General features: G+C 41.9%; 1 protein-coding gene and 1 long non-coding RNA gene across 2 annotated transcripts; one reads left to right on the top strand and one right to left on the bottom strand.

Moving 5' to 3' along the window:
• Window positions 1-31: 31 nt before the first annotated feature.
• On the bottom strand, window positions 32-21346 carry LOC143435262 (uncharacterized). Its single transcript, XR_013105399.1, has 3 exons — window positions 21206-21346; window positions 11644-11806; window positions 32-1486 (listed from the first exon to the last, which is right to left on the bottom strand). It is a non-coding gene; the product is annotated as an uncharacterized LOC143435262 (long non-coding RNA).
• Window positions 5262-7528, top strand: LOC117724208 (saoe class I histocompatibility antigen, A alpha chain-like). The gene is made up of 5 exons (XM_034523899.2): window positions 5262-5334; window positions 5583-5852; window positions 6092-6367; window positions 6930-7205; window positions 7294-7528. Exons 1-5 carry the CDS (start codon window positions 5262-5264, stop codon window positions 7461-7463), a joined length of 1065 nt encoding a protein of 354 aa, XP_034379790.1. The 3' UTR covers window positions 7464-7528.
• Window positions 21347-26696: the final 5350 nt, after the last annotated feature.

Here is a 26696-nt window from a genome sequence, read left to right as displayed (position 1 = left end):
CCTCCCCCTCCCCCTCCCTCTCCCTCTCCCTTTTTCTCTCTCTCTCCCTCTCCATCCTCCTCTTGCTCTCCCTCCCCTCTTCCTCTCCTTCTCTCTCTCTCATATGAACTACAGCAACATGAGGCCAGCCTCAGAGAAAAGCACACAGAGAGAGTATAGCTGCCCAGGGTCTATACTGGTCCTTATTTATTTTATAACTCTGAACTTCAGGATGAGGCTGACTGGCTTCTCTAAGAATTCCCAAAGGGAGTGACAGAGACCTGTTTGAATCAGTCACAGAAAAATTAACTACTGGATATGGAATCTCTAGAGCACTGCTTCCCCACCTCAGATCCGTATCTGGGCCTTAGTAACCTAGGAGCAGTGTCTGGGACATGTGCTTACCCTGAATCCTGTACCTGTCCTGTTGATAACATCCTTCTAAGTCCTAGCCTAGATGCTGTACTGGCTGAAACAATCAAGGAAGGAAAGGAAATCAAAGGCCTATATCTCTCACTGAAGTGTCCAGCTCTAGTTCCTCATCTGGGGTTTCATTGCCTCACTGTTTGTTATGTCATGGTCCTTTCCTGGCCAGCTCAGTCCACCTGCACTAAGCCTTGGCTTCCTGGTGATAAGAGATATGAAGAATGATCAATAATTTAGGATGGAGTTAGCTGCTCTGTCAGTGATCATGCATACCATGTCCCTACAAGACCAAGAGTAAAAGTGTCAGGAGCTGAGAAAGATAATGTACTACTAACAGATCTCTGATGATCTCCAACGCAAAAACCTCTCCAGTATCACCCTATGACACAAGGCAGACATCCACAAAAACCCTCAGAACACAGACCTGTACAGCACATTACTCTACACATTCATAGAGAACCTTCTAAAAACATCAATCACCCACATCATTACCACCATTTAATACCTCTGAGATTAGAGACCCAGATGTCTGTGCCCTTATCCTTTTCTTGAGATGCAGTGTCCTCTTGGCACCTCTGTTTTCACATGGGCATCCTTTATTAGGTCTGATATTATATTATATTATATATTATATTATATTATATTATATTATATTATATTATATTATATTGTGGGTTTGTGGCTTTAGGCAGCTTCCACAGTTCTATAGTTGTTGCATGGGAGGCTGGGAAATGGGAAGCAGAAGTCATGCAGAATGAGAGAGACCTCCTCTACTTTACTTGTTCAGTAGCCCTGTATCCAAGGGCTGTGAGGTCAGATGTGGCTCAGATTTCACATTTTTTGCCAGAGGCTTGGTGGTGTGTCCCAGGTGTAGAGGAGGCTCTAGGACTTCCTGGGGAATGTCTCCAGGACTAGGATGGAGTGGATGTCTCAATACACACAAGAGAAAGAAGATTACCATTGAATCCACAACCAACCTGCCTTTTGTTATACAGATTCCACATTTAGGATGTCTGCTTCTCAGATTTACTCCTCAGTAAGTGATGAAGAATTTCTCAGGTGAAACAACTTGTTCCAGGCCCTGGGATCCAGCAGAGAAAAGGAAGGAAAAATTAGTACCTTGGGATTGGGAGAATGGCTTAGCTTTAAAAGTGAATGCTGTTCATCCAGTGTGTCTGAGTTCATTTCCCACTGTGATCAAAGGGACACACAGAACCTCCTGTTATTACAGCTCCATGGAATTAGATGCCCTCTTCTGGATTGCACAGGTATTGTCAATCCATTGGAATCTAGCCCCCCCACCCCACCCCACACACACTCTCACATGCACACACATTCGCACGCACACACGCGTATGCGCACGCACGCAGGCACGCACGCACTCGCACAGAGGGGGGAAGGGAGGGAGGGAGAGAGAGAGAGAGAGAGAGAGAGAGAGAAGAGTACAAAAATCAAATTAATTGTAAAACCAGTACTCTCTCTCAAAAACAAGTGTGGGATAGTCATGAAGTTGCCATCCATGCCCATACAAAGTGGTTTGTAGTAGTGTTTGTATTAGTGGTTTGTACTATTGCTGTGACAAAACACCATGACCAAAAACAACTTGAGGAAGAAAGAGGCCATTTCATCTGACAAGTCAAATTTCAATATTGTGGCAATTAGCCCAGGCATTCAAGGGAGGAACATGGAGGCAGGAGCACTCCATGGAGGCCTGCTGCTTAATGGTTTGTTCAGCCTTCTTCATATATAATCCTGGAACACCTACCCAGCAGTGAGTTGGGCCCTCCAATATCTATCAATAAGTGCCTTTCAGACTTGCCTAGAGCCAATTTGATGGAGGTATTTTCTCAATTGAGGTTCCTTTTCCTGTATAAAGGTAGCCTGTGTCAAATTGACAAAACTAAAACATCTAGGACTTGGTTGGAATGAGAAATGTCCCCTAAGTGTTTGCTCACTTGGTCTCCAGCTGATGGAGCTTTAGGAGAAGTTATGAAACTTCCTGATCTGGGGCCTAGGTGGTAGAATTCTTTACATCCTGCAAATCTTGCTTCACAGCTCACAGCTCACCCTCACATTGAGGCCATACTAAGCACCCTAAGAAACAGTCACCTGCCCTGTCCCTCACCCACACTCTGGATGACCTTTCACCTACTTGTTTTGCTGTTTCGTGCCCCCAGCTGCAAGGTGCACGCGGTAAAGTGTCTTCAGCTGTGTTCCCCTGCTTGTGCTTATAAATACCCAGGATTTCCTTTCAGTAAACAGGACTTGATCACACACCCTGTCTTGTCTCCATCCTTCGCATCTCTTGCCCCTCGATCCCCACTCTCTCTTTTGCTAGAGACCCTGTTGACTGATCCCTCAGACCAGAGCACTTGGCCCCCAAATGTGGGATAGCGTGGAGTAGTGTGGGCCTCAGCAGGTCTTGAAGCCACAACAGGAGGAGAAAGCAAAACAAATATTGTATGGCTCAGTATCACATTAAGGAATCTGTCTTATCCTGTAGATAAAAAGACAAGGAAGAAATTCTGATCAGTGTCTTTAAATGGTGATATACTGAAGAGACCATCACACACTCAAACTATTCCAATCCCAAATTCCCATCCCCCAGGGTTCTATCCTCTAGTATTTTACCTGTTGTACATAAGGCCCTTTGATGTCACTTTTTAATGCTGTAATAGAAGGCTGGACATCCTAGAGACTTTACCTCCCAGTGAAAAGCAAATTAAGACCAGGTCAAAGACTTTGAAGATGGAACTAAGTGAGGAGGTATGGGAGGGTTGAGATTCCCCATAGGCTCTTTCTGTATTACTACAAGTTTCATAGGGATGAGCTACCACTAATATTACTGGCAAGACTGAATGAGCTATCTCCTCTTTAACCAATGGAAATAAACCTGTATATATTACCAAGAGTATCAGAGAGATAGAAGCTATAATTACTGAAAAGCCTGGATATAGCTGTCTCGGTTTTAACCTCTCAGTTCTTTTACTAAAGATCATGGAAGCAGCAGGATCTAGAGGGCCTAAGAGATCTCCTGGTTCTGGTCAGATAAGTTTTCAGAAATGGAGGAATCATGATAGAAGACTGTACCAGAACAGAGCTAACTGGACTCCTGGATATCTATTCAAAGTGAGAAATTTCTCTCTTACTTCTGACAGCTAAGAATCAGGTTTCTGCCGCCTCTGTCATTGTAGCTATGGATCTATCCATTATTTTCTTTATTATTCACAATGGAGTTAATAGCACATCACTGCCAGGCTGAATTAGCAATTGTGTGGAGGAAATTTGTTGTCATGTGGCAGGATACCATCACAGCCTGGGCTTGATATTCTAATGAAAACATGAACTAAGATACCTGAGCCTTCCTTACCTCTAGTCCTCCTCTTCCATATCAGAAAAGTAACCACAGTTCTCGTGAGCAGAGCTCTAAGAACAAAAGCAGTAACAATAGCCATGATGGGGATGGTAGGCTTAGGAGGCTCTGGGAAGGGGAAGCAAGGGAAGCAACATTCAGGCATCTGACCTCCAGTTCTCAGTTTTGATCAAGATTCAGTTTTCCCAAAGGACTGCCACTCTCTCTGAATAGTCTCTGTGCTCACTCCCAGTTCCATCTCAGGATTATGGGTCAGTCTGTCCCTCAAGATCCACATGACATCTGTACCTCTGCTCTTCCCCAGATCTTCTACTGCAGATGCTTACTTCTGGAAGGAGAGTTTCATCTCCCGAAGGTCTAATCTCTACAACCTGGTTCTGCTTCCTCCCATCCCTCTCCAAGGTCAGGATGATTTCAGGAGAATAGAAGCTCACGGCCCAGCACTTCAAGGTGATTTTCCTGTCAGGTCTGGCCTTATGGATCACCTGTATTTTAGGGGGTTATGAGGGAAATCATTAAAAACTTAAGGCATTTTGCATTCTTCCTGAGGATCCATCAAAGCTCAACGCTGTTTTAAGAATGGAAGGGAGAGTTGAATTGAAGGAGAGGAGCCAACTCCACGCAGCAGCCTAAATGCAGATATGAATGGGGTAATGTGTTCCTTGACAACTTTCAGAACCAGCATGAGCCAGCACAGAGCAGGAGATACTGGACCTCCCTCTAGGAATATGGACTTCTGTTTCTGACTGGATATAAATGAGAGACTCAGAAACACTGGCATCAGACCTCAAAATCATCGTACATGGACAGTTAACAGGCCTGAGAGAGGTCATGGTTCACAAAACAAATAGAAGGAACTGCTGCTTAACTGAAAGACTGAACTATCCTGAAAGAAGGCTTAGCCCTCTGGAGAGTCCCTCTTTTGTTGATTCAGGAAACTCACAAACACTCTTTCCCCTTTGATGCTTGACAGAGTTAGTAGTCCAGCTGCTCCCTGTTGAAGATAAAACCTCAGGGGACAGGAGCTACAATCTCAGAACAGATGGGGCAGTTTGTCTTCAACATTCTCAGCAAAATATCCTTCCCAGCTCTGTGAGGAGTGAGTCCATGCATTAACCCTTCACATATGTCTTTACAATTTGCGCATAACCTGACTCCTCCCACAGTTATATGAGCATCTCAGCTGTCTTGCCAACTGTGGCCCAAGTCCTCAGGTCCTCATGAAGTGTGATGTAATCATGGCCATTGAAGGCTAATTCTAAGAGTCCCTGACTGAAATATGCTTGAGGCAACACATCTGTGGTGGATCTAAGCTGGGAAAGCAGGGCCGTAGAGAGTTCGCTTTTAGGCATTCACCTTTCCAACACAAACACCTTCTATCACTATCACTACCTTTGGGAATTTTTAAGAGAAACCAATCAGCCTCCTCTGTTCAAGATTATAAAATGAACACATACTACTCTGTCTCCACCCGTAAAATAGGATGAAGACCTTTGTTATCAAGGCTCCCCTGCTGCTGCTCCTGACTGTGCTGGCCCTGGCCAGCCACCCAGAAGGTGAGTGTGGGTGTCTATAGGGAAAATACCCTACCTGAGAAACAAAGGACTCCATCCCTATGGGCGCATGGGTGCAGCATCATGAAAGTCTATCTTCTCCCTAACCCAGGAGAACAGGTGTTCCCTTCTCTACTGTGTATCCTGTGCCTGTCCCTTGTTTCCTGCTCCCAGCTATCCTCAAGGGCTATGTTGTAGAGCACCATAGGGTCCTAGTGTGGGTTTAACAGCTAAAGGCTCGCTGTACCTAGGTTCACACTTTGTGGGCTCTTTCCAAACTCTCTTCACCGGGTATGGCCTCCCGGAGCCCCAGTTTATCAGTCTTGGCTTTCTGGATGATATACAGTTTGAGAGGTTCAACAGCAGAGCAGATTCTCCTGGGATGAAGCACTGTGCACCATGGATAGATCATCATAAAGCAGATTATTGGAAGAAGAAGTCACAGAAGGCCCTGAGTGATTTTCAGACCATGAGACAATTACTGCAACTAATGCTCCATGCCTACAACCACAGTACACTTGGTGAGTGTGCCCCAATCAGACATCTCAAATTCACTGCTTTTCAAGGGAAAACCATGTCCAAGGTTTTCCCTTGGAATATGTGACCAATGGCTTGAGAGAGCCATGGGACACTGCCCTGGTTTTCTGTGCAGTTTAAGACCAAATCGGGCCACTTAGAAATGGCATAAGGGAGGGTCCAAACAAGGGCCCTCTTAAGGGTTAAGGCCTGTCGGAGTGACTGAGAATGTGTACTTGTGTAGGATATCACACAATCCAGAAGAGGTATGGCTGCCATGCCTTGCCTCGAGGGTACTTCAGTCACGGATTCTTAGAAGTAGCTTTCAATGGCCATGATTACATTAGGCTGAATGAGGACCTGAGGACTTGGACAGCAGTTGGCAAGGCACCAGAGATTCTCAGGCAACGGTGGGAGAAGAATGGTTTTGCAGAAACTATGAAGATTTACCTGGAGGTTGAATGTTTGGACTCACTCCTCACAGAGCTGGAGTATGGGAAGGAGATTTTACTGAGAACAGGTAAGGACAGAAACTGCCCCATCTATTCCTAGACTGTAGCTCCTGTCCCCTGAGTATTTCTCCTGAGCAGGGAGCAGATGGTCTACTAACTCTGTCTTTCATCAAAAGGGAAAGAGTGTTTGTGAGTTTCCTGGATCGACATGAAAGAAGGATTCTGCAGAGGGCTAAGCCTTCTCTCAGGACAGTTCAGTCTTTCAGTTAAACAGCAGTTCCTTCTACTTGCATTGTGAACTATGACCTCTCTCAGGCCTATTCACGGTCCATCACAATGTCTTCGAGGTCTGACCCCAGTGTTTCTGAGTCTTTCATCTCTACCCAGTCAGAACCAGAAGTCCATACTCCTAGAGGGGGATCTAGCATCTCCTGCTCTGTGCTGGGTCATTCTGTTTATGAAACTGTCCAAGGACTAGATTAACCCATCCATAACCTGAGCTTATGGTGCTATGTGGGGTTGGCACATCTTTATTGTAACTCTCCTGTCCATTCACACAAAGTTACAGAAGTATTGATAAATACCCAGGAAGAATGCCAAATACCTTAAATTTTGAATTGTTTTCCTCAGAACCCCCTAAAATACATGTGACCCGTAAGGCCAGACCTGACAGGAAAATCACCCTGAGGTGCTGGGCCCTAAGCTTCTACCCTCCTGAAATTACTCTCACCTGGGAGAGAGATGGATGCAACCAAATGCAGTACATGGAGGTGGTAGAGACCAGGCCTGCAGGGGATGGAACTTTCCAGAAGTGGGTAGCTGTGGTGGTCTCTTCCGGGGAAGAGCAGAGATACACATGTCGTGTGAATCATAAGGGGCTGCCTGAGGTCATCACCCTGAAATGGGGTAAGGACTGGAAGTGAGCACAGAGACTATTCAAGACAGAGAGCTAGAAGTCAGATGCTCACTCTCCTTCACTTCGTTCCCTCTCCAGAGCCTCCTGAGACCACCATCCCCATCATGGCTATTATTATTCCTGTGGTTCTTGGAGCTCTGCTTATGGGAGCAGTGATGACTTTTCTGATATGGAAGAGGAGGACTAGAGGTAAGGAAGGGCCAGGGTCTAGTTCATGTCTCCATGGGAACAACAAGCCCAAGCTGTGACAGTACCCTGCCACATGACAGCAAATTTCATCCACACAACTGCAATTCATACACTGTAGACGTATTGAGAGTAACTCCATTGTGAGGCATAAAGAAAATAATGAACAGATTCATAACTACAATGAGAGAGGTGACAGAGACCTTATTTTCAGCTCTCTGATGTCAGAGGGAAACTGCCTATTTAGAATAGACACCCAGGAGTCCAGTTAGCCCTTCCCTATTTTTTTTTATCTTGATGGACACTAACAGTTCTAGACACTTACCTGAGTTAAGCACCAGGAGACTCCTCTAGCCCTTCTAAATCATGCTGCCTCCATGACACCTAATAAAATGGTTTATTTCCAGGGGATAAATAGGAGACAGCTATGCTCAGTCTTGTAAGTAACAATACTTGTGGCTCTTCCATAACAAATTGACACTGATATAGAAAAGAGCCCATGGAGTGGGTAGTGAATCTCAACTACCTCATAACTCCTCATTTATTTCTGTCTTCAAAAGCTTTGGCGTGGTCTTACTTTGCTTTCTACTGGGAGATAAATTTCCTAGCATGTCCAGCCTTCTGTTGGAGCATTAAACAGGCCCCAAGGGCCCTAAAGGGCCTGGTGTGCAACAGGGAGAGGACCAGAAGATATAACCCTGAGGGTTGGGAACTGGGACAGGTTGAATGTGTGAAGGACTTTCCAGTATGTCACCATTTAAAGCTACATATCTGAGCGTCTTCCTTGTTCTTTTTGTCTACAGGATAAGACAGATTCCTGAATGTGGTACAATATTTTTTCTGCTCTCTCCTCCAGTCATGGCTTCAAGACCTGGTGCTTTCTCTTTCTACATCTAACTGTGGCCATGTGTCTGTTTACTCTGAGCACAGTGTAAGAGGTCCTGGGCAGTAGCAAGCCCCACTCCTATCCTTACTGCATGTATTCCCAGTCATCTCTAATGCTCCAACATAGGCAAGGCTGGGAAACCTCCATCCCCCATGAGAATTAGCTTTCTCTGAACTACATATCCATGCTCTGTTCTTGAACTAAGCATTCATATATGGTTGTGAAACTTCTTGCCAGATTGTGTGACTGATATCCTAGAGATCAATAAATCTTGATGGAGGAAATAAAGGCTCAGAACCTTATGAAATTTGTGTTTGCGGTGTTAATACTTTGCTTGTATGACATTGGTTGCTGCGTAGATTCAAGCAAGGCCTAAGCTGCCACTGTTGTTGCTCAGTTTATCTGGGCCTTCACATTGCCCCATTCTACCTGTGTCATCTTGATATCTCTTCATCCCAATTCTTTCAATACACCTGCTTCTATAGGTCATGTTGAGGGACTCTCTCATTGGGTCCACCTATCTCACCTCAAACCTTTCACCTCTCCACCTCAAAATGACTCTTCTTCCTACATATGCATTGGTTCACCTTACATTGCATAGATGAGATCTGTTTGCAGTGACTCCAAAGAGAGAAATGCATCAAAAAACTTTTGGTGATGCTTTGTCAGTCTTTTGCTATTTTCACAGTCTCAGACCCATTGGCAGAGTAATAACACTTGATGCAACTCACGTGGAGTTTTGCCAAGACAGACACATGTGCTGAGGCAAGGCACATTGAGGACATGTGATGTTTGGAGGGAGTATAAATAGGATCAATGGCCAGTGATGGGGAGCAGGGGGCTTGGCTTGCTTGCATAACTAGTTCTGCTAAACTTCTTGGTCTCACCCCTTAGCTGAAATGTTATTCATTGAGAAAGGCATGGCAAAGAACTTCTCCTTGAATCTCTGCTGGTTCTGGTCCTTTCTACTGACTCCTGCTGATTCAGCGGAGACAGTCGTTTTTTCCTATGTTCTGCCACCAATGTAGATTCATGTTTGCTATCTGGACACTACTGAACTGGACTGCTGGTAATTTCATGAAGTGTGTGCTAGTGGATTGATGTAGCAGAACCCAATTAACACTAAGACAAATTGATACCTGTGGCAATAGCGCGTGTTTCTTGCTACCTGCCTGCCCCAATATTCTGGGTTCCTGAATGAAACACACACACACACACACAATCTTTATATTTTTATATTGCTCAAGTGGCTCAAAGGCTGGGCCACTTTCTAACCTCAATGTGGCTGATGTACCCTCATCTGATATTCCTGACTTATTACTTACTAAAATCTATATTCTGTGTTTGCTGCTCCAGACCCAGACTTGCATCCCCCTTGGCTGCATTCTCCAGCACCTACATGGTGACTATCTCTCTGTCTTCCCGCACCTCTCAGGCCTAATGTCTGTCTTCCTCCTCTGGCATGGCAGCTATTTTCTTCCTGCTCCTTCTTGGTCCCTTGCCTGGGAATCCTAAAAAATCCCACCTCTGTCTCCATGCCCAGGAATTGGTCTCCAGTAATTTTATTTACCAATCAAAACCAACTGGAGGCAGGGTCCTTCAGTCTTACTTACATGCAGGACATTGCAAACAAGTTTTGGGGAAACCTAATTAGCATAAGAATACAAGCAGCTATTGATGAGCTGCTGCTGCTGCTGCTTCCTATGACCTGAACTGCTGATTTCCTGACAGTACAAATTGGATTTGCTCTAAACAACAATTTCTAAAAAGGGCTCCTTCCCACATACCTTAATAACCTTTCCTTTTCACTACCTCTGGTGGGTAGTGGGCAAGTTAAAGCGTTTAAGAACCATTATTAAAAATAGGGTTGAGAAAAATTTAAGCTACAGGAATATAACATGGGTTCCATATAAGAGGACTCACTGCTCTTACTTGCTGAGACACCTCTTCAGTCCATGCTGTTTGCCTTTGAGCTCAGCATTCAGAAGGCAGATGCAAAGGAATCTTTGTGTTCTAGACCAGCATGACCTACATAGCAAGAATCAGGCTATGAGAGTTTATATACCTAGACCCTGTCTCCAAAAACCCTGTTCTGATACTACTAATAAGAATAATTAATATATAAAATATTTCCAATTTATTAAAATAAATCTTTAATTGGAATTATTGAATACTGATAAAAATATTCTTCCTATGGCTGCTGAGATGGCTCAACAATGAAAAGCAGTTTTTATTCTTGCAAAGGACCAGAGCTGGTTTCTCAGCATAGATATTATGATGTTCATAACACTCTATAATTCCACTTCCAGTACTTTTGATGACATCCTTTGGCCTTTACAGGTAACAGAACTCTATGATAGTATATATACATGCAAAAAAACAAGACATGAGCAAAACACAGGCAGAGACAGCGAGATAGAGACAGACAGACAGACATATACGCTACCACAAATAAAGAACATATATTGACTACATGAACCCTATCAACCAATCAGATACCCTAGAGCTCCCAGGGACTAAACCACCAACCAAAGAATACACATGGAGGGACCCATGGCTCCAGCTGCATATGTAGCAGAGGACGGCCTTGTCAGGCATCAGTGGGAGGAGAGGCCCTTGGTCCTGTGAAAGTTCAGTGTCCCAGTGTAGGGAAATGCCAGGGTGAGGAGACTGGAGTGGTTGGGTGGGGGAGCACTCTCATAGAAGCAGGGGGAGTGGGGATGGGATAGAGAGATTTGGGGAGAGGGGAAACCGGGAAAATGGATAACATTTGAACTGTACATTTTTAAAAATCTAATAAATAAATAAAAAACCTATATAATCTTGAAAAAAAGATGCATTTTCCAAAATTAAAATAAAAAAAACTGTTTTAATAGACATTAGCACCCATTACTTGTAGCAAAAGATAAAGGCCCCTGCCAGAATGTTAACACTGAAAAAAGATCGGTTCTTCTCACCATAATTGTGCTTTGAAAAAATAGCTAATATTCTTTTAAATATCACCCTTTGATGTAATTTGTTATAATATCGTCAATAAAATAAGTGTTTCCAATCTGTCAGATTATAGCATGGTTACGATGGATTGATAAATATGCACATATAAGATTACATTGAGGTCCATTCACTTTCTAAGTGTGTAGAGATCCTGACATAAAAATGATAGGGAATTGCTGACTTATTCTACCCCAAACTGGACTCAGAAGACGTCGTCAACAGGAGCAACAAAAGGATCAGGGTAAGCGACTTGTCCCCAGACACTGCTTCCAGGATACCAGTCCCCAGAGGTGGGTCTGAGGTGGCAAACAGGACGCTAGAGATGCAGCACCCAGGGGTCCATCTTTCCATTACCAACCAACCTCTATCACTTTCCTGGAGGACATTATTTTCTGGAGTCCATTCTTCCTGGGGAGATGATCTGACAAGATTGTCAAAATGTTGTACACTTGCTCTCCTGAGGCATGTTTCTCTCCAGCTGCAGTAGGTGTATCTCTTTCCTTCTTTTCCTTCATCATGAGATTCCTGAGCAAATTCCAATTTCATCAAGCCCATTGGTTAATAAATCTAATAGCCATAACTAGCACTACAGTCTTTCCTTAGCATCTCTTTGATTCTGCCAGAGAGCTCTGTGTTTCCATGTCAGTCTCTAGGTAAAATAGGCCCCTGTCTGAAGCAAGTGTCAGACTATAAATGGGACCCAAAGTTAGAAGACATTCAGTTAGTGTCAGGGTCGTTTCAAAGCTCATTCTGTACAGTGCTTCCCTTGACACCATTAGATCTGAGTTCAAGTCCCAGCACCCAAGGCAAATTCCTGGAACTTGGCAGGCAGATGATATGATAGTATACATAAACAGCCATGAGAATTCTACTAAAGAATACTTGCAGCCTATAAACACCTTCAGCAAAGTGGCTAGATAAAACATTATTTAAAAATCAGTAGTTATCCTTTATACAAAATATAAATGGGCTGAGAAAGAAATTAAGGAAACGCCAGGCTGTGGTGGCGCATGCCTTTAATCCCAGCACTTGGGAGGCAGAGGCAGGTGGATTTCTGAGTTTGAGGTCAGCCTGGTCTACAGAGTGAGTTCCAGGACAGCCAGGGCTACACAGAGAAACCCTGTCTCGAAAAACCAAAAAAAAAAAAAAAAAAAAAAAAAAAAAAAAAAAAAAAAAAAAAAAAAAAAAAAAGAAAGAAATTAAGGAAACAACATCATTTACAATAGCCACAAATAATATAACATATCTTGGTGTAACTCTAAGCACATGAAAGATATGTATTACAAGAACTTTAAGTCCCTGAAGAAAGAAAATGGAAAAAAAAAAAAAAAAAAAAAAAAAACAACAACACAGAAGATGGAAAAATCTCCCAAGCTCATGGATTGGTAGGATTAACATAGTAAGATGGCCATTTTATCAAAAGCAATCAGCAGATTCAATGCAATTCCCATGAAAATTCCACTGCAATTCTTTCCAGACCTTGAAAGAGCAATTCTTAACTTCATATAGAAAAACACAAAAACCAGTATTGCTAAAATATTCCTGAACAATAAAAGAATTTCTGGAATTATTACCATCCCTGAACTCAAGTTGTATCACAGAGCAGTAGTAATGCAAACTGCTTGGTATTGGTATAGGAACAAACAGGTTAGTGAGTCGTATTGAATGGAAGACTGTGAAACACACACACACACACACACACACACGCACACACACGGACACTTGATTGTTGACAAAGAAGCCAAAGTGGTAAAAAGAAAGCAACTTCAACAAATAGTGTTCATCTAACTGGATGTCTGCATGTAGAAGAATGCAAATAGATTCTTATCTATTACCCTGCACAAAACTCAAGTCCAAGTGGATCAAAGACCTCAAAGTAAAACTGGACACTCTACATCTGATAGAACAGAGAGAGGGAAATATCTTTGAAGTTACTGGTGCAGGTGAAAAGTTCTTGAACAGAACACTAATGGCTCAGGCTCTAAGATCAACAATTGATAAATGGGACCTTTTAAAACTGAAGAGCTTCTATAAGGCATAGGACACTGTCAATAGAACATAACAACAGCCTTCAGATTGGAAAAGTTTCTTCACCATCCCTACATCTGACAGAGGTTTAGTATCTAAAATTTGCAAAGAAATCAAGAAGTTAGACAGCAACAACCCAAATAACCCAATTAAAAATGGGGTACAGAGCTAAACAGTGAATTCTCATCAGAGGAGTCTCAAATTGCTAAGAAGAACTTAAAGAAATGTTCAGTGTCCTTAACCATCAGGGAAATGAAAATAAAATGACTCCGACATTACATTTTATACACATCACAATGGCCAAGATCAGAATCTCACGTTACAGCACATGCTAATGAGGATGATTCAAGGGGATCACTTCTCTATTGCTGGTGGAAGTGCAAACTGGTAAAACAACCTTGGAAGTCATGTGGTGGCTTATCAAAACCAGTGAAGAATTCTACCTCAAGATCCTGCTATACAATTACAGGCCTAAACCCAAAAGATGCCCTACTATACCACAAGGACACTTGGTCAACTATGCTCACAGCAGCGTATTCATAATACCCAGAAACTGGAAACAACCTAGGTGTCCCTTAACTGAAGAATGGATAAAAAATGTGGTATATCTACCCAATGGAATACTATTCAGCCATTAAAAACAAAGACATCATGAATTATGCAGCCAAATGGATGGAACTTGAGAATATCATCCCGACTGAGGGAACCTAGACTCAAAAGTACAAGTGGATATTTGCCATAAAGTACAGGATTCCCACAGTACACTGTACAGACCCAAAGAAGCTAAGTAAGCGGTAAGGCTCAAGCAAGGATGCTTTAATCTCACTTAGAAGGCAGAATAAAATAATTATAGGAGGCAGATTGAGAGAGGGAATTGAGTGGGAAAATAGACAGGAAGGGAAATGTGGGTTTTCTGGATCAGGTGTGGGGAGAAACAGGAGAGAAGACCAGAGGACCAGGAGAATGAATGGAAATGTGCAGCATGGAGGGGATGTGGTAGGGAGGATATCTTGAAGACATGCCGGAGACCTAGGGTAGAGGATGTTCCCAGAATCAATGGGGGTGACATTAGCTGAGACTCCCAGCAGTCGGGATATGAAACATGAAGAGGCTACCTCTTGTAGCCAGAGAAGAACCCTGTTAGCAATAGGGAGACTAACCCAGCCGCAATATTTTCGATCTAAAATTAACTTTTTCTACAAGAAATGCAGGGACAGGGAGTGGAGTAAAGACTGAGGGAATGGCCACACAGTAACCCAACCAACTTGAGACCCATCCCCTGAAAAAGCACCAGCCACTAACACTATTAATGATACTCTCTGTTATGCTTGCTCACAGGAGTCTATCATGGTTATCATCTGAGAGGCTCCATCCAACAGGTGGGTGAAACATATGCAAAGATGTACAGCCAAACATTGCATGGAGCTTGGGGACTTTTACTTACTGTGTACTGCCTCGTCATCTCACTTGTTCCAACAGAGGCAGGGCTGGGAAGCCTCCATCCCTGATTGGAATTTCGCTTTCACTAGCCAGCCACTCCATGCTACATTCTTTAATTAAGTATTTGTATATGGTTATTGAACTTCTTGACAGATTGTGTGATTGATTCATGTCCTAAAAATGAGTAAAAAAGTCAATAGAGAAATAAAAGTTTCAGAACCTTATAAAATTTGTGTTTGCTGTAGTATATCCATTGCCTGTAGGCCAGTGGTTGCTGTATGTAGTCAAGTGAGGCCTGGGCTGTGCACAGTTGTTGCTGGGTCCACCTGTGCTTTCACATTGTCCCTTACCACTAGTGTCATCATCCTATCTCCTCATCCTGATTCTTGCCATACACTCATTCTTCTAGGTCATGTGATCAAAATACCTCAGGCATTTTTAGGGCTTTGTCCTGTGTCTGTGCAGTTCTCTTATGTTGACAGTCAGCCTGCTCTGGCCTCAGTCTGATGATAAATGGGAGGTGTTTAGATTCATGTTTCAACAGGAATTATACTTGTTATAAGTTCTGTGTATGCGTTTAGTGTCACTGTCTTCTATTGTCAACTGTCAGTGACAATATTAGGAAGTGTTTCTGTCATTGTCCCACAATAGATCTCTGTGATATTCTATCAAAGTTGTAACAGTCAAAGTCTGGTTTCTAACAGCCTTGTCTGTTATAACATGCTGTAATACCACCATAGAAGAAGCTTTGTCAACAGGACGTTTTCAAGTTCAAGATCAACCTCAGCTACATACTGAGGACCTGATCAAAAGTAAGGCACTAGAAAAAGAAATTTAAAACTAAGTGTTATATATTTGGCAAAGCTCTAGTAAGCTAATGACAAGCTAAAAAATTTTCAAGTAGTATTTGCTTTTCATATATAAAGTAGGTTTAATGTAAAGAGAGTCTTGTGGAAGAAACTAATTGTGCAATACTTGATGATAAAGTACTTAGATACTTAGAGGATTACATAGTAGTCATTAGAGCTTCCAATCACATTTTATGAAATGAGAAACTTTTCAAAATGTAGTAAAATTATCCTATGATAGCCTATGACTACATAAAGGGGCAAAGCAGGTAGAATACAAGGTGTGCTGTATCTGAAATAAAGAGCATTATCAGAAAAACTAATATCACGAACATGTGTAGACTATGCAAAGCCTGCTGCATAGAGATTCTGTTCTAGCTCCCAAAGAAAATTCACCAATACAGATCATATTTGTGGCCCTAAAGCACACTTGAACATTTTCTCTTGATTGGTTTACTGGATTCCAGGTGTCTGGAGGAGGTTAATGTACATGATAGCTTCTCCCACTTTTCTGAAGGAGAATATTCTAGAAACAGTGCACCCCAAAGTTCCAGATGTTTCTGAAGCATGTGATGGGTCCTTTCTGCATGTGTATCCCTGGGACAGGCTACCTGCCTTAGGAAAAAAGCACGTTTCCTTGCAAACACTAGAGTCCTTCAACAATTGGACACTGAAGCCATTCTTTATCTAAGAGAGGAAATGTGGGGTCAGCTTCCGAACATCCTCTGATTCCAGTTGGGGCATCCTGGTCCTCCCTTCACTAACCTAAGTTCTAAGCCTACATACCTCCTGGCCCAAACATAGATGACCAGGGTCCAACCTTGAGCATGCACATAACTCACTTCCCCCAGATCCATACTCCCAATGGTATTTCTGTAAAAAGGTATCCAAGCATGGTACTTCACTCAAGAAAGTGACTCCCAGGATGAAAATTAGATTCAGTGAATGAACAGATTGGTCCTGAACTTGGGAGAAGTAACAGAGGGTCACTTAAGGATATAATCAGACTCTACCCATGTGCGTGTGATCCCCAGGTCTGACATTAGGGGAAAAAAGAGAGATCTTTGAGGAAAATCACAAGGATAAAAATTACAGACTACACAAATCCCTATTAATAGGAATAAGTGTACTCAGATCCACAAGACTTATTTTGACCCAGGTTGAAGTTATTTTATATTATTTTCATCTAATAATGGTCTCAAAAATCAGTTCCCCAAATAGTCAATATAGATGAATATAGTCCACATAAGGAAATTTACCTTGGAGAAACACAGAAATTTTAAGGCTATATATCTACATCTTTAGAATAAAGTGATTTAGAATTGCTGGCATATTGTTCCCCAAGGTTGAACTCAGAAGGACTTTGTGACTCGGGCTAGGAGTACATGGATCAGGGTAAAGCAACTTTTCCACAGACAATGCTCCAGGAATTTATTTATATAAAAATAGGAAATGGTACCAGAGAACTACAAACAGGCTCAAACTGAAAATCAACTTTGGGTGTTATCAGTTGTGTGGTACAAGGTAAGAAGACACTCTTCAAAGAGTAAGAAGAGACATTGTTCATTCCTGGGATGCAAGTGGGAAAGGTCATGTAGAGTAAGGTGAAGGACAGACAGGTAGGTGGCTATTTTTTTAAAAATCTATTTATTTTATGTATGTTGAGTACATTGTCATTCTCTTCAGACACACCAGAAGGGGGAACCAGATCTCATTACAGATGGTTGTGAGCCAACATGCTGTTGCTGGGAGTTGAACTCAGGACCTCTGGAAGAGCAGTCAAGTGATCTTAACAGCTGAGCCATCTCTCCAGCCCAACTATTTTTTTTTAAGTCTTAAAATATGTTTATTGAAGAATATTCTTATGAAGGCAACCACTTTTGATTTGTCATTTTAAAAAGTTACATTTCTTTATGCTGTGTACTAAAGATCATTTAAGAGAACAGACACGTTGATCAATGGAATAGAATTGAAGACCAAGAAATAAAACCACACATTTACGGACATTTGATCTTTGACAAAGAAGTCAAACATATACAATGGAAAAAAGAAAGCATCTTTACAAATGATGCTGGTCTAACTGGCTGTCAATATGTAGAAAAATGAAAATAGATGCATATTTGTCACCTTGCACAAAGCTCAAGTCCAAGTGAACCAAGGACTTCAACATAAAACCAGATACACTGAATCTAATAGAAGAGAAACTGGGAAAGAGCCTTGAATTCATTGGCACAGGGGGAAATTTCCTAAAATGGAACTCCAATGACTCACGCTATAAGATTAAGAATTGATAATTGGGACCTCATGAAACTGGAACACTTCTGTAAGGCAAAAGATATAAACAATAAGACAAATAGGCAACCTACATATTGGGAAAATCTTCACTAACACCACATCTGATAGAGGGCTTAAAGAACTCAAAAAGCTAACCATCAAAAAAAACAAACAACCCAATCAAAATATTGGGGTATAGAACTAAACAGAGAATTAAGAACAGAGGAATCTCAAATGACTGAGAAACACCTAAAGAAATGTTCAAAGTTCTTAGTGATCAGAGAAATGCAAATCAAAATGACCCTGAGATTCCACCTTACACCAATCAGAATGGCTCAGGTGACAGCACGTGGTGGCAAGGATGTGGAGAAAAAGGAACACTCCTCCATTGCTGGTGGGATTGCAAACTGCTACAACCACTCTGGAAATCAATCTGGAGGTTCCTCAGAAAATTGGAAATAGATCTACCTGAAGACCCAGCAATACCACTCTTGGGAATATACCCAAAAGATGCCTTACCACGCCACAGGGGCATGTGTTCCATTATGTTCATAGCAGCCTTGTTTGTGATAGCCAGAAGCTGGAAACAACCCAGCCTGGGCTAACTACTACATTGTTGAAATGTGACCTGGGGCTTTGTCAGGTGAAATAAACTCTTCCTCAAGCTAATTTTGGCCATGGTGTTTTGTCACAGCAATAGCAAAGCAGACTATTACAAACAAGCATTGGACATGTATGGCAACTTTACAACTACCCAAAACTTGTTTTTGAGAAGAGCACTGTTTTTTGAGATTAATTTTAGTTTGTACTTCTGTGTATGTTTGTGTGTATGTAGAACATGCCAATAGATAAGAGAGGCCTATGCAAGCCACAAGAGAGTATCTAATCCTATGGAACTGGAATAACAGGAGATTGTTAGTGGCCCTTTGATGATACATGGAATCGAACTCAGGTCCACTCTTCTTTTAAAAGCTAAGCCTTCCTTCTAACTCCAGTATAGTGATTTTTTTTTTTTTTTTTTTTTTGTGCCTGCTTTTCTTTGCTAGATCCCAGGGACTGGAACAATTTGATTTACCTGGAAAATTCTCAAACACCTACTGAGGATTTATATGAGAAGACCTTCTAAACTTTAAGAAAGGCAAGTTGCTTGTAGATTTGATGCATATCTTCTCCCTCATGTGTGTATTGAGAAATACTGTTCATCCCAGTACTGGAGACTTTCTCCCAGCAAGTTCTAGACCCCCTTCTACACCGAGGGCACTGCACTAAGCCTCTGGCAAAAACATGAGATATGAGCCACATCTAATCCTGCCTTAGAGTTTGTATTGCTGTGAAGAGAAACTATGACCAAGGCAACTCTCATAAAGGACAATTTTTCCTTGGGGATAGTTTACATGTTCAGAGATTCAGCCTGTTATAATCATGGCAGGAATCATGGAAGCATTCATGTACACATGGTGCTGGATGAGTTGAGAATTCTACATCTGGATTTGAAAGCAAGCAGGAGAGACTGCCATCGTTAGACAGCTAGGAGGATGGTCCCATTGCCCACTCCCACAGTGACACATGTGCTGTTCCAGTATCTCAATTGTCTCAATACAATGTTAAAGAACAATTTTTACTACAAATGTTATTAATCATGTTTTTGAGCAGTATTAGTCTCCATTTTACGGAATCCATTCACATTTTAAAAGAATCAATGGCAAAAATTGCTTACCTGGGAATGCCATGGAACGTGACTCAATTGGAGAAAATTGAAATACTAAAAGGGGGGGAGGCTTAAGGTGTGTGGGACTCCTACTTTCCTACATTTAAACCTGAAACTCATGTCAGAATAAAAAAAAAAAAAAAAAAAAAAACAAAAAAACAGATGGACCTGTAGACCCAGCAGGAGTCTCTGGACCTGTTTCCTCCTCTGCCAGATATACTGTCATTTAATAAAGTCCGTTTTCTGCTTTTCACTGTACTCTTCTCTTTAATTGTCCTTTTGCTTTGGCAAATCCCTGTAGTGGGTTGGCCTAACGCTGCTCATATTCTAATGCTCATTTGTGGTCCCAAGCCTGGTTGCCCTAAAAGGAGAGGTTCCTCAAATGAGACATGAAGTGACTTTGCACCAGTAAATTATGATTGGTAAATATAGATGCCAACAACCAATAGCTGGGCAGATAGAGACATAGGTGGAGTTTAGGTTTCCCCGAACTTGAGACCACAAGGAAGAAGAAGACTGTGCAGAAGAGGAAAAATTATAACTTCCATGAATTAAGAGCAATGAAAATTTGGCCATGTGCATTGGCCAGTTAGAGTGAAGGGCAGCCCAGATGAAACATAGTAAGTAGTAAGTAGCAATTCAGGGTATCAATACAATAATCAATAATCAATAGGAAGTAGATTCTAACATCATGGAGGGTAGGCAGCTGACCAGCTCTTGTGCTGCTCAAGGATTATTAAAAATAGAAGGACAGTGTGCCATTGTAATAGGAACTCAATGGACAAGGCAGGGTAGAGCCCTGGGTCTAGATTTTAATATTTTTAAACTACATATCCTAGCTTATTACAGCTCTTAAAACACACTTTGATCCTAAAACTTCTGATAATATTACTACCATGAAGATGCTGTTGTTCGTGGTTCCATGGGCTTTGTAAAGCAATTAAAGACATATCCCTCTTTCTGTCAGAAACAAGGGACAGCCTGAGAAGAATGATTCCAGACACAGACTCAGTACTGAAGACAGGTCTGGATCCCTGTAGATACAGGAAAGAAAAATAGACTAGACAGGGATGTCCACTTCCTGAGGATGGAGTACACGTAACACGTAGGTACAGTCTACTCCAATGTGCAAGAGAATAGACTATGCAACTTCAGTAATAATAGTATGAAGTGAGGAGTGATATACAGATATCTCTAAAGATATTAACAAAGTAGTGTGGAAAAGTTTACAAACCAGAACCCCCCCCCCCACACACACACACAAAAATCCTCATTTATAAATGGGAATTAGTGAGTTTATGGAGTACCCACTTAGCTTGTGAGAAGAGAGTCCTGCTTAAGAGAGAAAGTTAAAGAATATCGCAATAGTTTAACAGGAAGAATTTGGGGCAGGAGCTGACTGCTCTTCTAGGACACCTGGCCTCAATTCCTAGCACCTGCATATCTACACACAACCATCTAACCCCAGTCACGAGGGATCTGAAGCCCTTTTCTGATCTCCACGGACACCTGGCACAATCATGACACATGGACAGGCAGGCAGGAGAAACAGTTGTACACATAATAAAAATGGAAAATATATTCATTATATGGGGAGAAGTGCAAGAGAGAAAGAGATACACTTACTTGTGAGAGTATGGGTCCAGCCCATGGGTGCTGCCAACATAGAGAGGAAGGCTGGGGGTGATTAATTCTTTGTAAATGTTGGTACCGATTCAGTCCAGAATGGTTGTTATTCGAAATACAGGTCTGAGCTACAGGATGAGGCTGAGTGGCTTCTCTAAGAATTCCCAGTGGGAGGTACAGAGACCTGAAGTGCCATGAAAAGGTTACCTGCTAGGAGAGAAGTCTCCAGAGCTCTATTTCCCTACTGCAGATTCAGCTCTGGGCCCTGGTATCCTGGGAGCAGTGTCTGGGGACAAGTTGCTTACCCTGATGCCTGTCCCTGCCTGTTAACATCCTTCTGAGTCCCAGACCAGACGCTGAACTGGCTGACAGAATCCAGGAAAGAGAAGAAAGTCTTATGTCACTTACTGAAGTGTACAGCTTTGCTTACTTTATTCCCCACTCATCCTGTACTCCTAAAAAGACCCGAGGACCCCTGTACCCTGAACCCTTCTGATCTTAGCTCTACCATCATATGTGTGACTCCAAAGTACAGGAGGGAATGAGCTCTGTACAGAGGATCCAGGGCTCAGACTGGCAGGAGTGTATCATTCAGGAATCTGCATTTCTGCTTTGACTCAACTGGATTTTCCCAGTTCTCCCACTTGAGAATTCTTTGTTTAACTCTGTACCCCATTTTGCATATTCTTTGACTGTTTTGTCAGTGTTTTCCATGGTATCTTCTGCACATGAGATTCTCTCTTCTATCTCTTGTATTGTGTTAGTGATGCTTGCATCTGTGACTCCTGATCTCTTTCCTAGGTTTTGCATACCCATGGTTGTCTCCCTTTGTGATTTCTTTATTGTTTCTATTTCCATTTTTAGATCCTGGATGATTTTGTTCAATTCCTTCACCTGTTTGGTTGTGTTTTCCTGTAATTCTTTAAGGGATTTTTGTTTCCTCTTTAAGGGCTTCTACCCTGTTTACCTGTGTTCTCCTGTATTTCTTCAAGGGAGTTATTTATGTCCTTCTTAATGTCCTCTATCATCATTATAAGATGTGATTTTAAATCGGAATCTCGCTTTACTGGTGTGTTGGAGTATCCAGGACTTGCTGTAGTGCAAGAACTGGGTTCTGATGATGCCAAGTAACATTGGTTTCTGTTGCTTAGGTTCTTGTGCTTGCCTCTTGCCATCTGGTTATCACTGGTGTTAGTTGGTCTTGCTGCCTCTAACTGGAGCTTGTCCCTCCTGTGAGCCTGTGAGTCTGTGATCTTAGGTATGTCAGCACTCCTGGGAGACCAGCTCTCTCTGGGTGGGATTTGGTGGAGAGCTGTGCCACAGGGTTAACTCTGGGGCACAGATTGACAACAGAGGATCTTGTCTTGGAATTTTTTTTTAACATTGTTTTATTTACTTTACATCCTGATCAACACCCCTCCCCACCCACCCCCCCGGCAAGGAGTCACCCTCACACAATCTTTGCCCTATCCCCCTCCACTTCTCCTTTGAGGTGACAGAGGGCCCTCCTCAGTTTACACCCCTCCTTGGTGCATCAAGACTCTGCAGGACTTGGTGCATCCTCTTCCACTGAGGCCAGAAAAGGCATTTCAATTAGGAGAATGTATTCCACACACAGGCAACAGCATTCGGGACAGCCCTTGCTATGGTTGTTGAGCGAACCACATGAAGACTGAGTTCCACATCTGCTACACATGTGCTGGAGTTTTTCTGTTTTGTTAGTGGTTCAGTCTCTTAGAGCCCCTAAGTGTCTAGGTTAGTTGGCCCTGTTGATCTTCCTGCGGTGTCCCTATCCCCTTCATGGACCTCAATTCTTTGCCCAACTCTTCCATAACAGTCCTCATGCTCCATCCAATGTTTGGCTGTTTGTCAGTCTGTTGTTGGGTAGAGCCTCGCAGAGGACAGTTATGCTAGGATCCTCTCTGCAAGAATAACAGAGTATCTTTAATAGTGTCAGCAATTGGAACTTATTCATGGGATGGGTCTCAAGTTTGGGCAGTTATTGGGTGGACCTTCCTTCATTCTCTGTTCTATGCCCTGTTCTCACATTTCTTGTAAATAGGATAAATTTTATGTCAAAAATATTGTAGGTTGATTACTCTCCCTATTGCTGCAATGGCTTCCTGCCTGGCTACAGTATTCTGTGCATGTTTCATGTCACGACTGCTGGGAGTCTCATCCGAGGTTACCCCCATTGATTCCAAGGAGCATCGCACATCACAGGTCTCTGGGATATCCTGGAGATACCCTTCCAATCACACCCCCAACTATGCTGCACATCTCCATTCATCCTCCTGGCCCTCTGGATTTCTGTCCTGTTTGTCCCTATACCTGATACAGAAAGCCCTCATCACCCTCCCTGTCTGTTCTCCCACTCAGTTTCCTCCCTCCTTCTTACTCATATGATTATTTTATTCCCTGTTCCAAATGTGATTCAAGCGTCCATGCTCCAGCCTTTACTCTTAGCTTCTATAACTCTGCAGTGTGTCTTGTCTTGTGGTTTTGTGTGTGTGTGTGTGTGTGTGTGTGTGTGTGTACTTGATGGCTAATATCCACTTCTTTTGGGAGGTTTAGGTTCCCTCAGTCAGTATGGTATTCTCAAGTCCCACTCATGTGTCTGCAAAATTCATGGTGTCATCATTCTGTTAAGGTCTGAAGAGGTTTCCATTGTATAGATGCACCACATTTTCTGTATCCATTCTTCAGTTGAGGGATATCTAGGCTTGTTTCCAGTTTCTGGCTATTATGAATAAAACTGCTGTGAAGATATGTGAGCAAGTGTCCCTGTGATAAAGTAGGGTATCTTTTGGGTCTAAGCCCAGGAGTGGTATAACAGGGTCTTGGGGTAGAATTAATCACTGTTTTTTGAGAAACACGCACATTGATTTCCAAAGTGGTTGTAGAACTTTGCACACACACCTGCAACAGAGAAGTATTCCCCTTACTCCACATCCTTGCCACCAAGTGCTGTCATTTCAGCAATCTTAACAATTCTGATGATTGTAAGATGGAATCTCAGGGTTATTTTGATTTGCATTTTACCAGTGATTGGGCACATTGCACATTTCTTTAAGTTCTTCTCAGCCATTCAGGATATTTCTGATGGCAATTCTCTGTTTATCTGTGTACATCATTTTTAAATGGGTTATTTGTGTTGTTGGTTTTCTAACTTTTTGAAATTTTCTTACTTAGAAATTTTGGATATTAACACTTTGTCAGATGTAGGAATGGTGAAGATCCTTTTCCAGTCTGTAGGCTGTTGCTTGACAGTGTCCTTTATCTTATAGAACCTTTTCAGTTTTGAGAGGTCCCATTAATCAATTGTTGATTTTAGAGCCTGAACCATTGGTTTTTGTTCAGCAACTTTTCTCCTGTACCAGTGAATTCAAGGCTCTTCCACCACTCTCTTTTCTACTAGATTTGGTGTATTTGATTTTACATTGAGGTCTTTGATACACTTGGATTTCAGTTTTGTGCGGGGTAATAGCTATGGATCTGTTTGCATTCTTCTACAGGCAGACATCCATCTAGTCCTGCACCATTTGTTGAAGGTGCTTTCTTTTTACCCTGTATAATTTTGGATTTTAAATTAAAAATCAGGTGTCCATAGGTGTATGCATTTATCTCACTGTCATTAATTCAATTTCATTAATCAACCTGCCTGTTCCTATACAATACCATGTGGTTTTGGTTACTTTTGCTCTGTACCACAGCTTGAGGTCAGAGGAGATGATAATTCCAGAAGTTCTTTTGGTGGTCTGGATTATTTTAGCAATCCTGGGTTTTTTGTTTTTCTATATGAAGTTGAAATTTTCTCTTTCAAGGTCTGTAAAGAATTGAACTGGAATTTTGATGGGAATTGCATTGAATCTGTAGATTTCTTCTGGTAAGATTGCCATTTCACTATAGTTATCGTACAGATCCATGAGCGTGAAAGATCATTCCATCCTCTGGGGTTGTCTTTAATTCCTTTCTTCAGGGATTTGAGGTTCTTGCCATACATATCTTTCACTTGGATAGAGATACACAAAGATATTTTATATAATTTGTGCCTATTGTAAAGGGTGCTGTTTGTTTCTTTCTCAGCCCATTTATCATTTGTGTAAAGGAAGGGTACTGATTTTTTAAAAATAATTTTACATCCAGCCACTTTGCTGAAGGTGTTTATAGGCTGTAAGAGTTCTCTGGTAGAATTGTCATGGTTACTTAGCTATACTGTCATATCACCTGCCTGCCACATTCCAGGAATTTGACTTGGGTTCTTTGACATGAACTCACATCTAATGGTATCAAGGGAAGCACTGTAGAGAGTGAGCTGTGAAATACCCTGGCACTAATGAACGTCTTCTAACCTTGGTTCCTCCTTCTATTCTGGCATTTTCTTCAGACAATGGCATATTTCATCTCATGACTGAGATGGAAACACTGAGCACTCTGGCAGGAAGAAAGACACACTAAGGAAAGACTGTAGTGCTTACCTGTGGCTGCTAGAATTCTGAAGCAAAGGGCCTTGCAAAATTGAAATTTGCTCAGGAATCTCGTGATGCAGCAATAGAAAGAAAGAAAAAAAGAAAGAGAGAGAAAAAGAGAGAGAGAGAGAGAGAGAGAGAGAGACAGAGAGAGACAGAGAGAGAAAGAGAGACAGAGAGAGAAAGAGAGAAAGAGAGAAAGAAAGAGATAAATCTGCTACCAACCAGAGGGAAACTTGTCTCAGGAAAGAGAGGTACAACATTTTGACAACCTTGTCAGATCTTCTCCCAGGAAAGAATGGATTCTAGACAATAATGTTCTCCAGGGGAGTGATGATGGTAGTGGCAGGTGAGTAATGGAAAGATGGACCCCTGGGTGCTGCATCTCTAGAGTCCTGTTTGCCACCTCAGACCCACCTCTGGGGACTGGTATCCTGGAAGCAGTGTCTGGGGACAAGTCACTTACCCTAATCCTTCTGCTGATCCTGTTGACAATGTCCTTCTGATTCCAGTTTGGGGTAGAAAAAGTCAGCAACTGCCAATGATTTTAATGTCAGGATCTCTACACACTTATAAAGTGAAAAGGCCTCAATGTAATTTTTGTATGTGCATTTTAATCAATCCATCTTAACCATGCTATGACCTGACAGTTTTGAGACATTTACTTTATTGAAGATATTGTAACAAATTTCATGGAAGGATGATATTTTAAAAGAGAATTAAGTATTTTTCAAAGCACAGCTATGGTGGAAAGAGTAGATCTCTTTTCAATGTTTACATTCTGGCAAAGCCCTTTATCTTTTTTATTAAGTAATGTGAGGTTGTGTCTTTAAAAACAGGGTATTTTTGTTTTAATTTAAGAAAATACACTTAACAGAAACATGTAGGCTATATATATATATATATATATATATATTTTAATTGTGGCTTTGTATATGAGTCTTTGCATGTGTGTGTGTGTCTGTCTGTCACTATCTGTCTCTGTCTTCTATATTTGTGTGTGTATGCGTGAGTTTCTGTCC

Source organism: Arvicanthis niloticus, chromosome 20, assembly GCF_011762505.2.
Source record: "Arvicanthis niloticus isolate mArvNil1 chromosome 20, mArvNil1.pat.X, whole genome shotgun sequence".
NCBI lineage: Eukaryota > Metazoa > Chordata > Mammalia > Rodentia > Muridae > Arvicanthis > Arvicanthis niloticus.
This window is presented reverse-complemented; position numbering and strand designations above follow the sequence as displayed.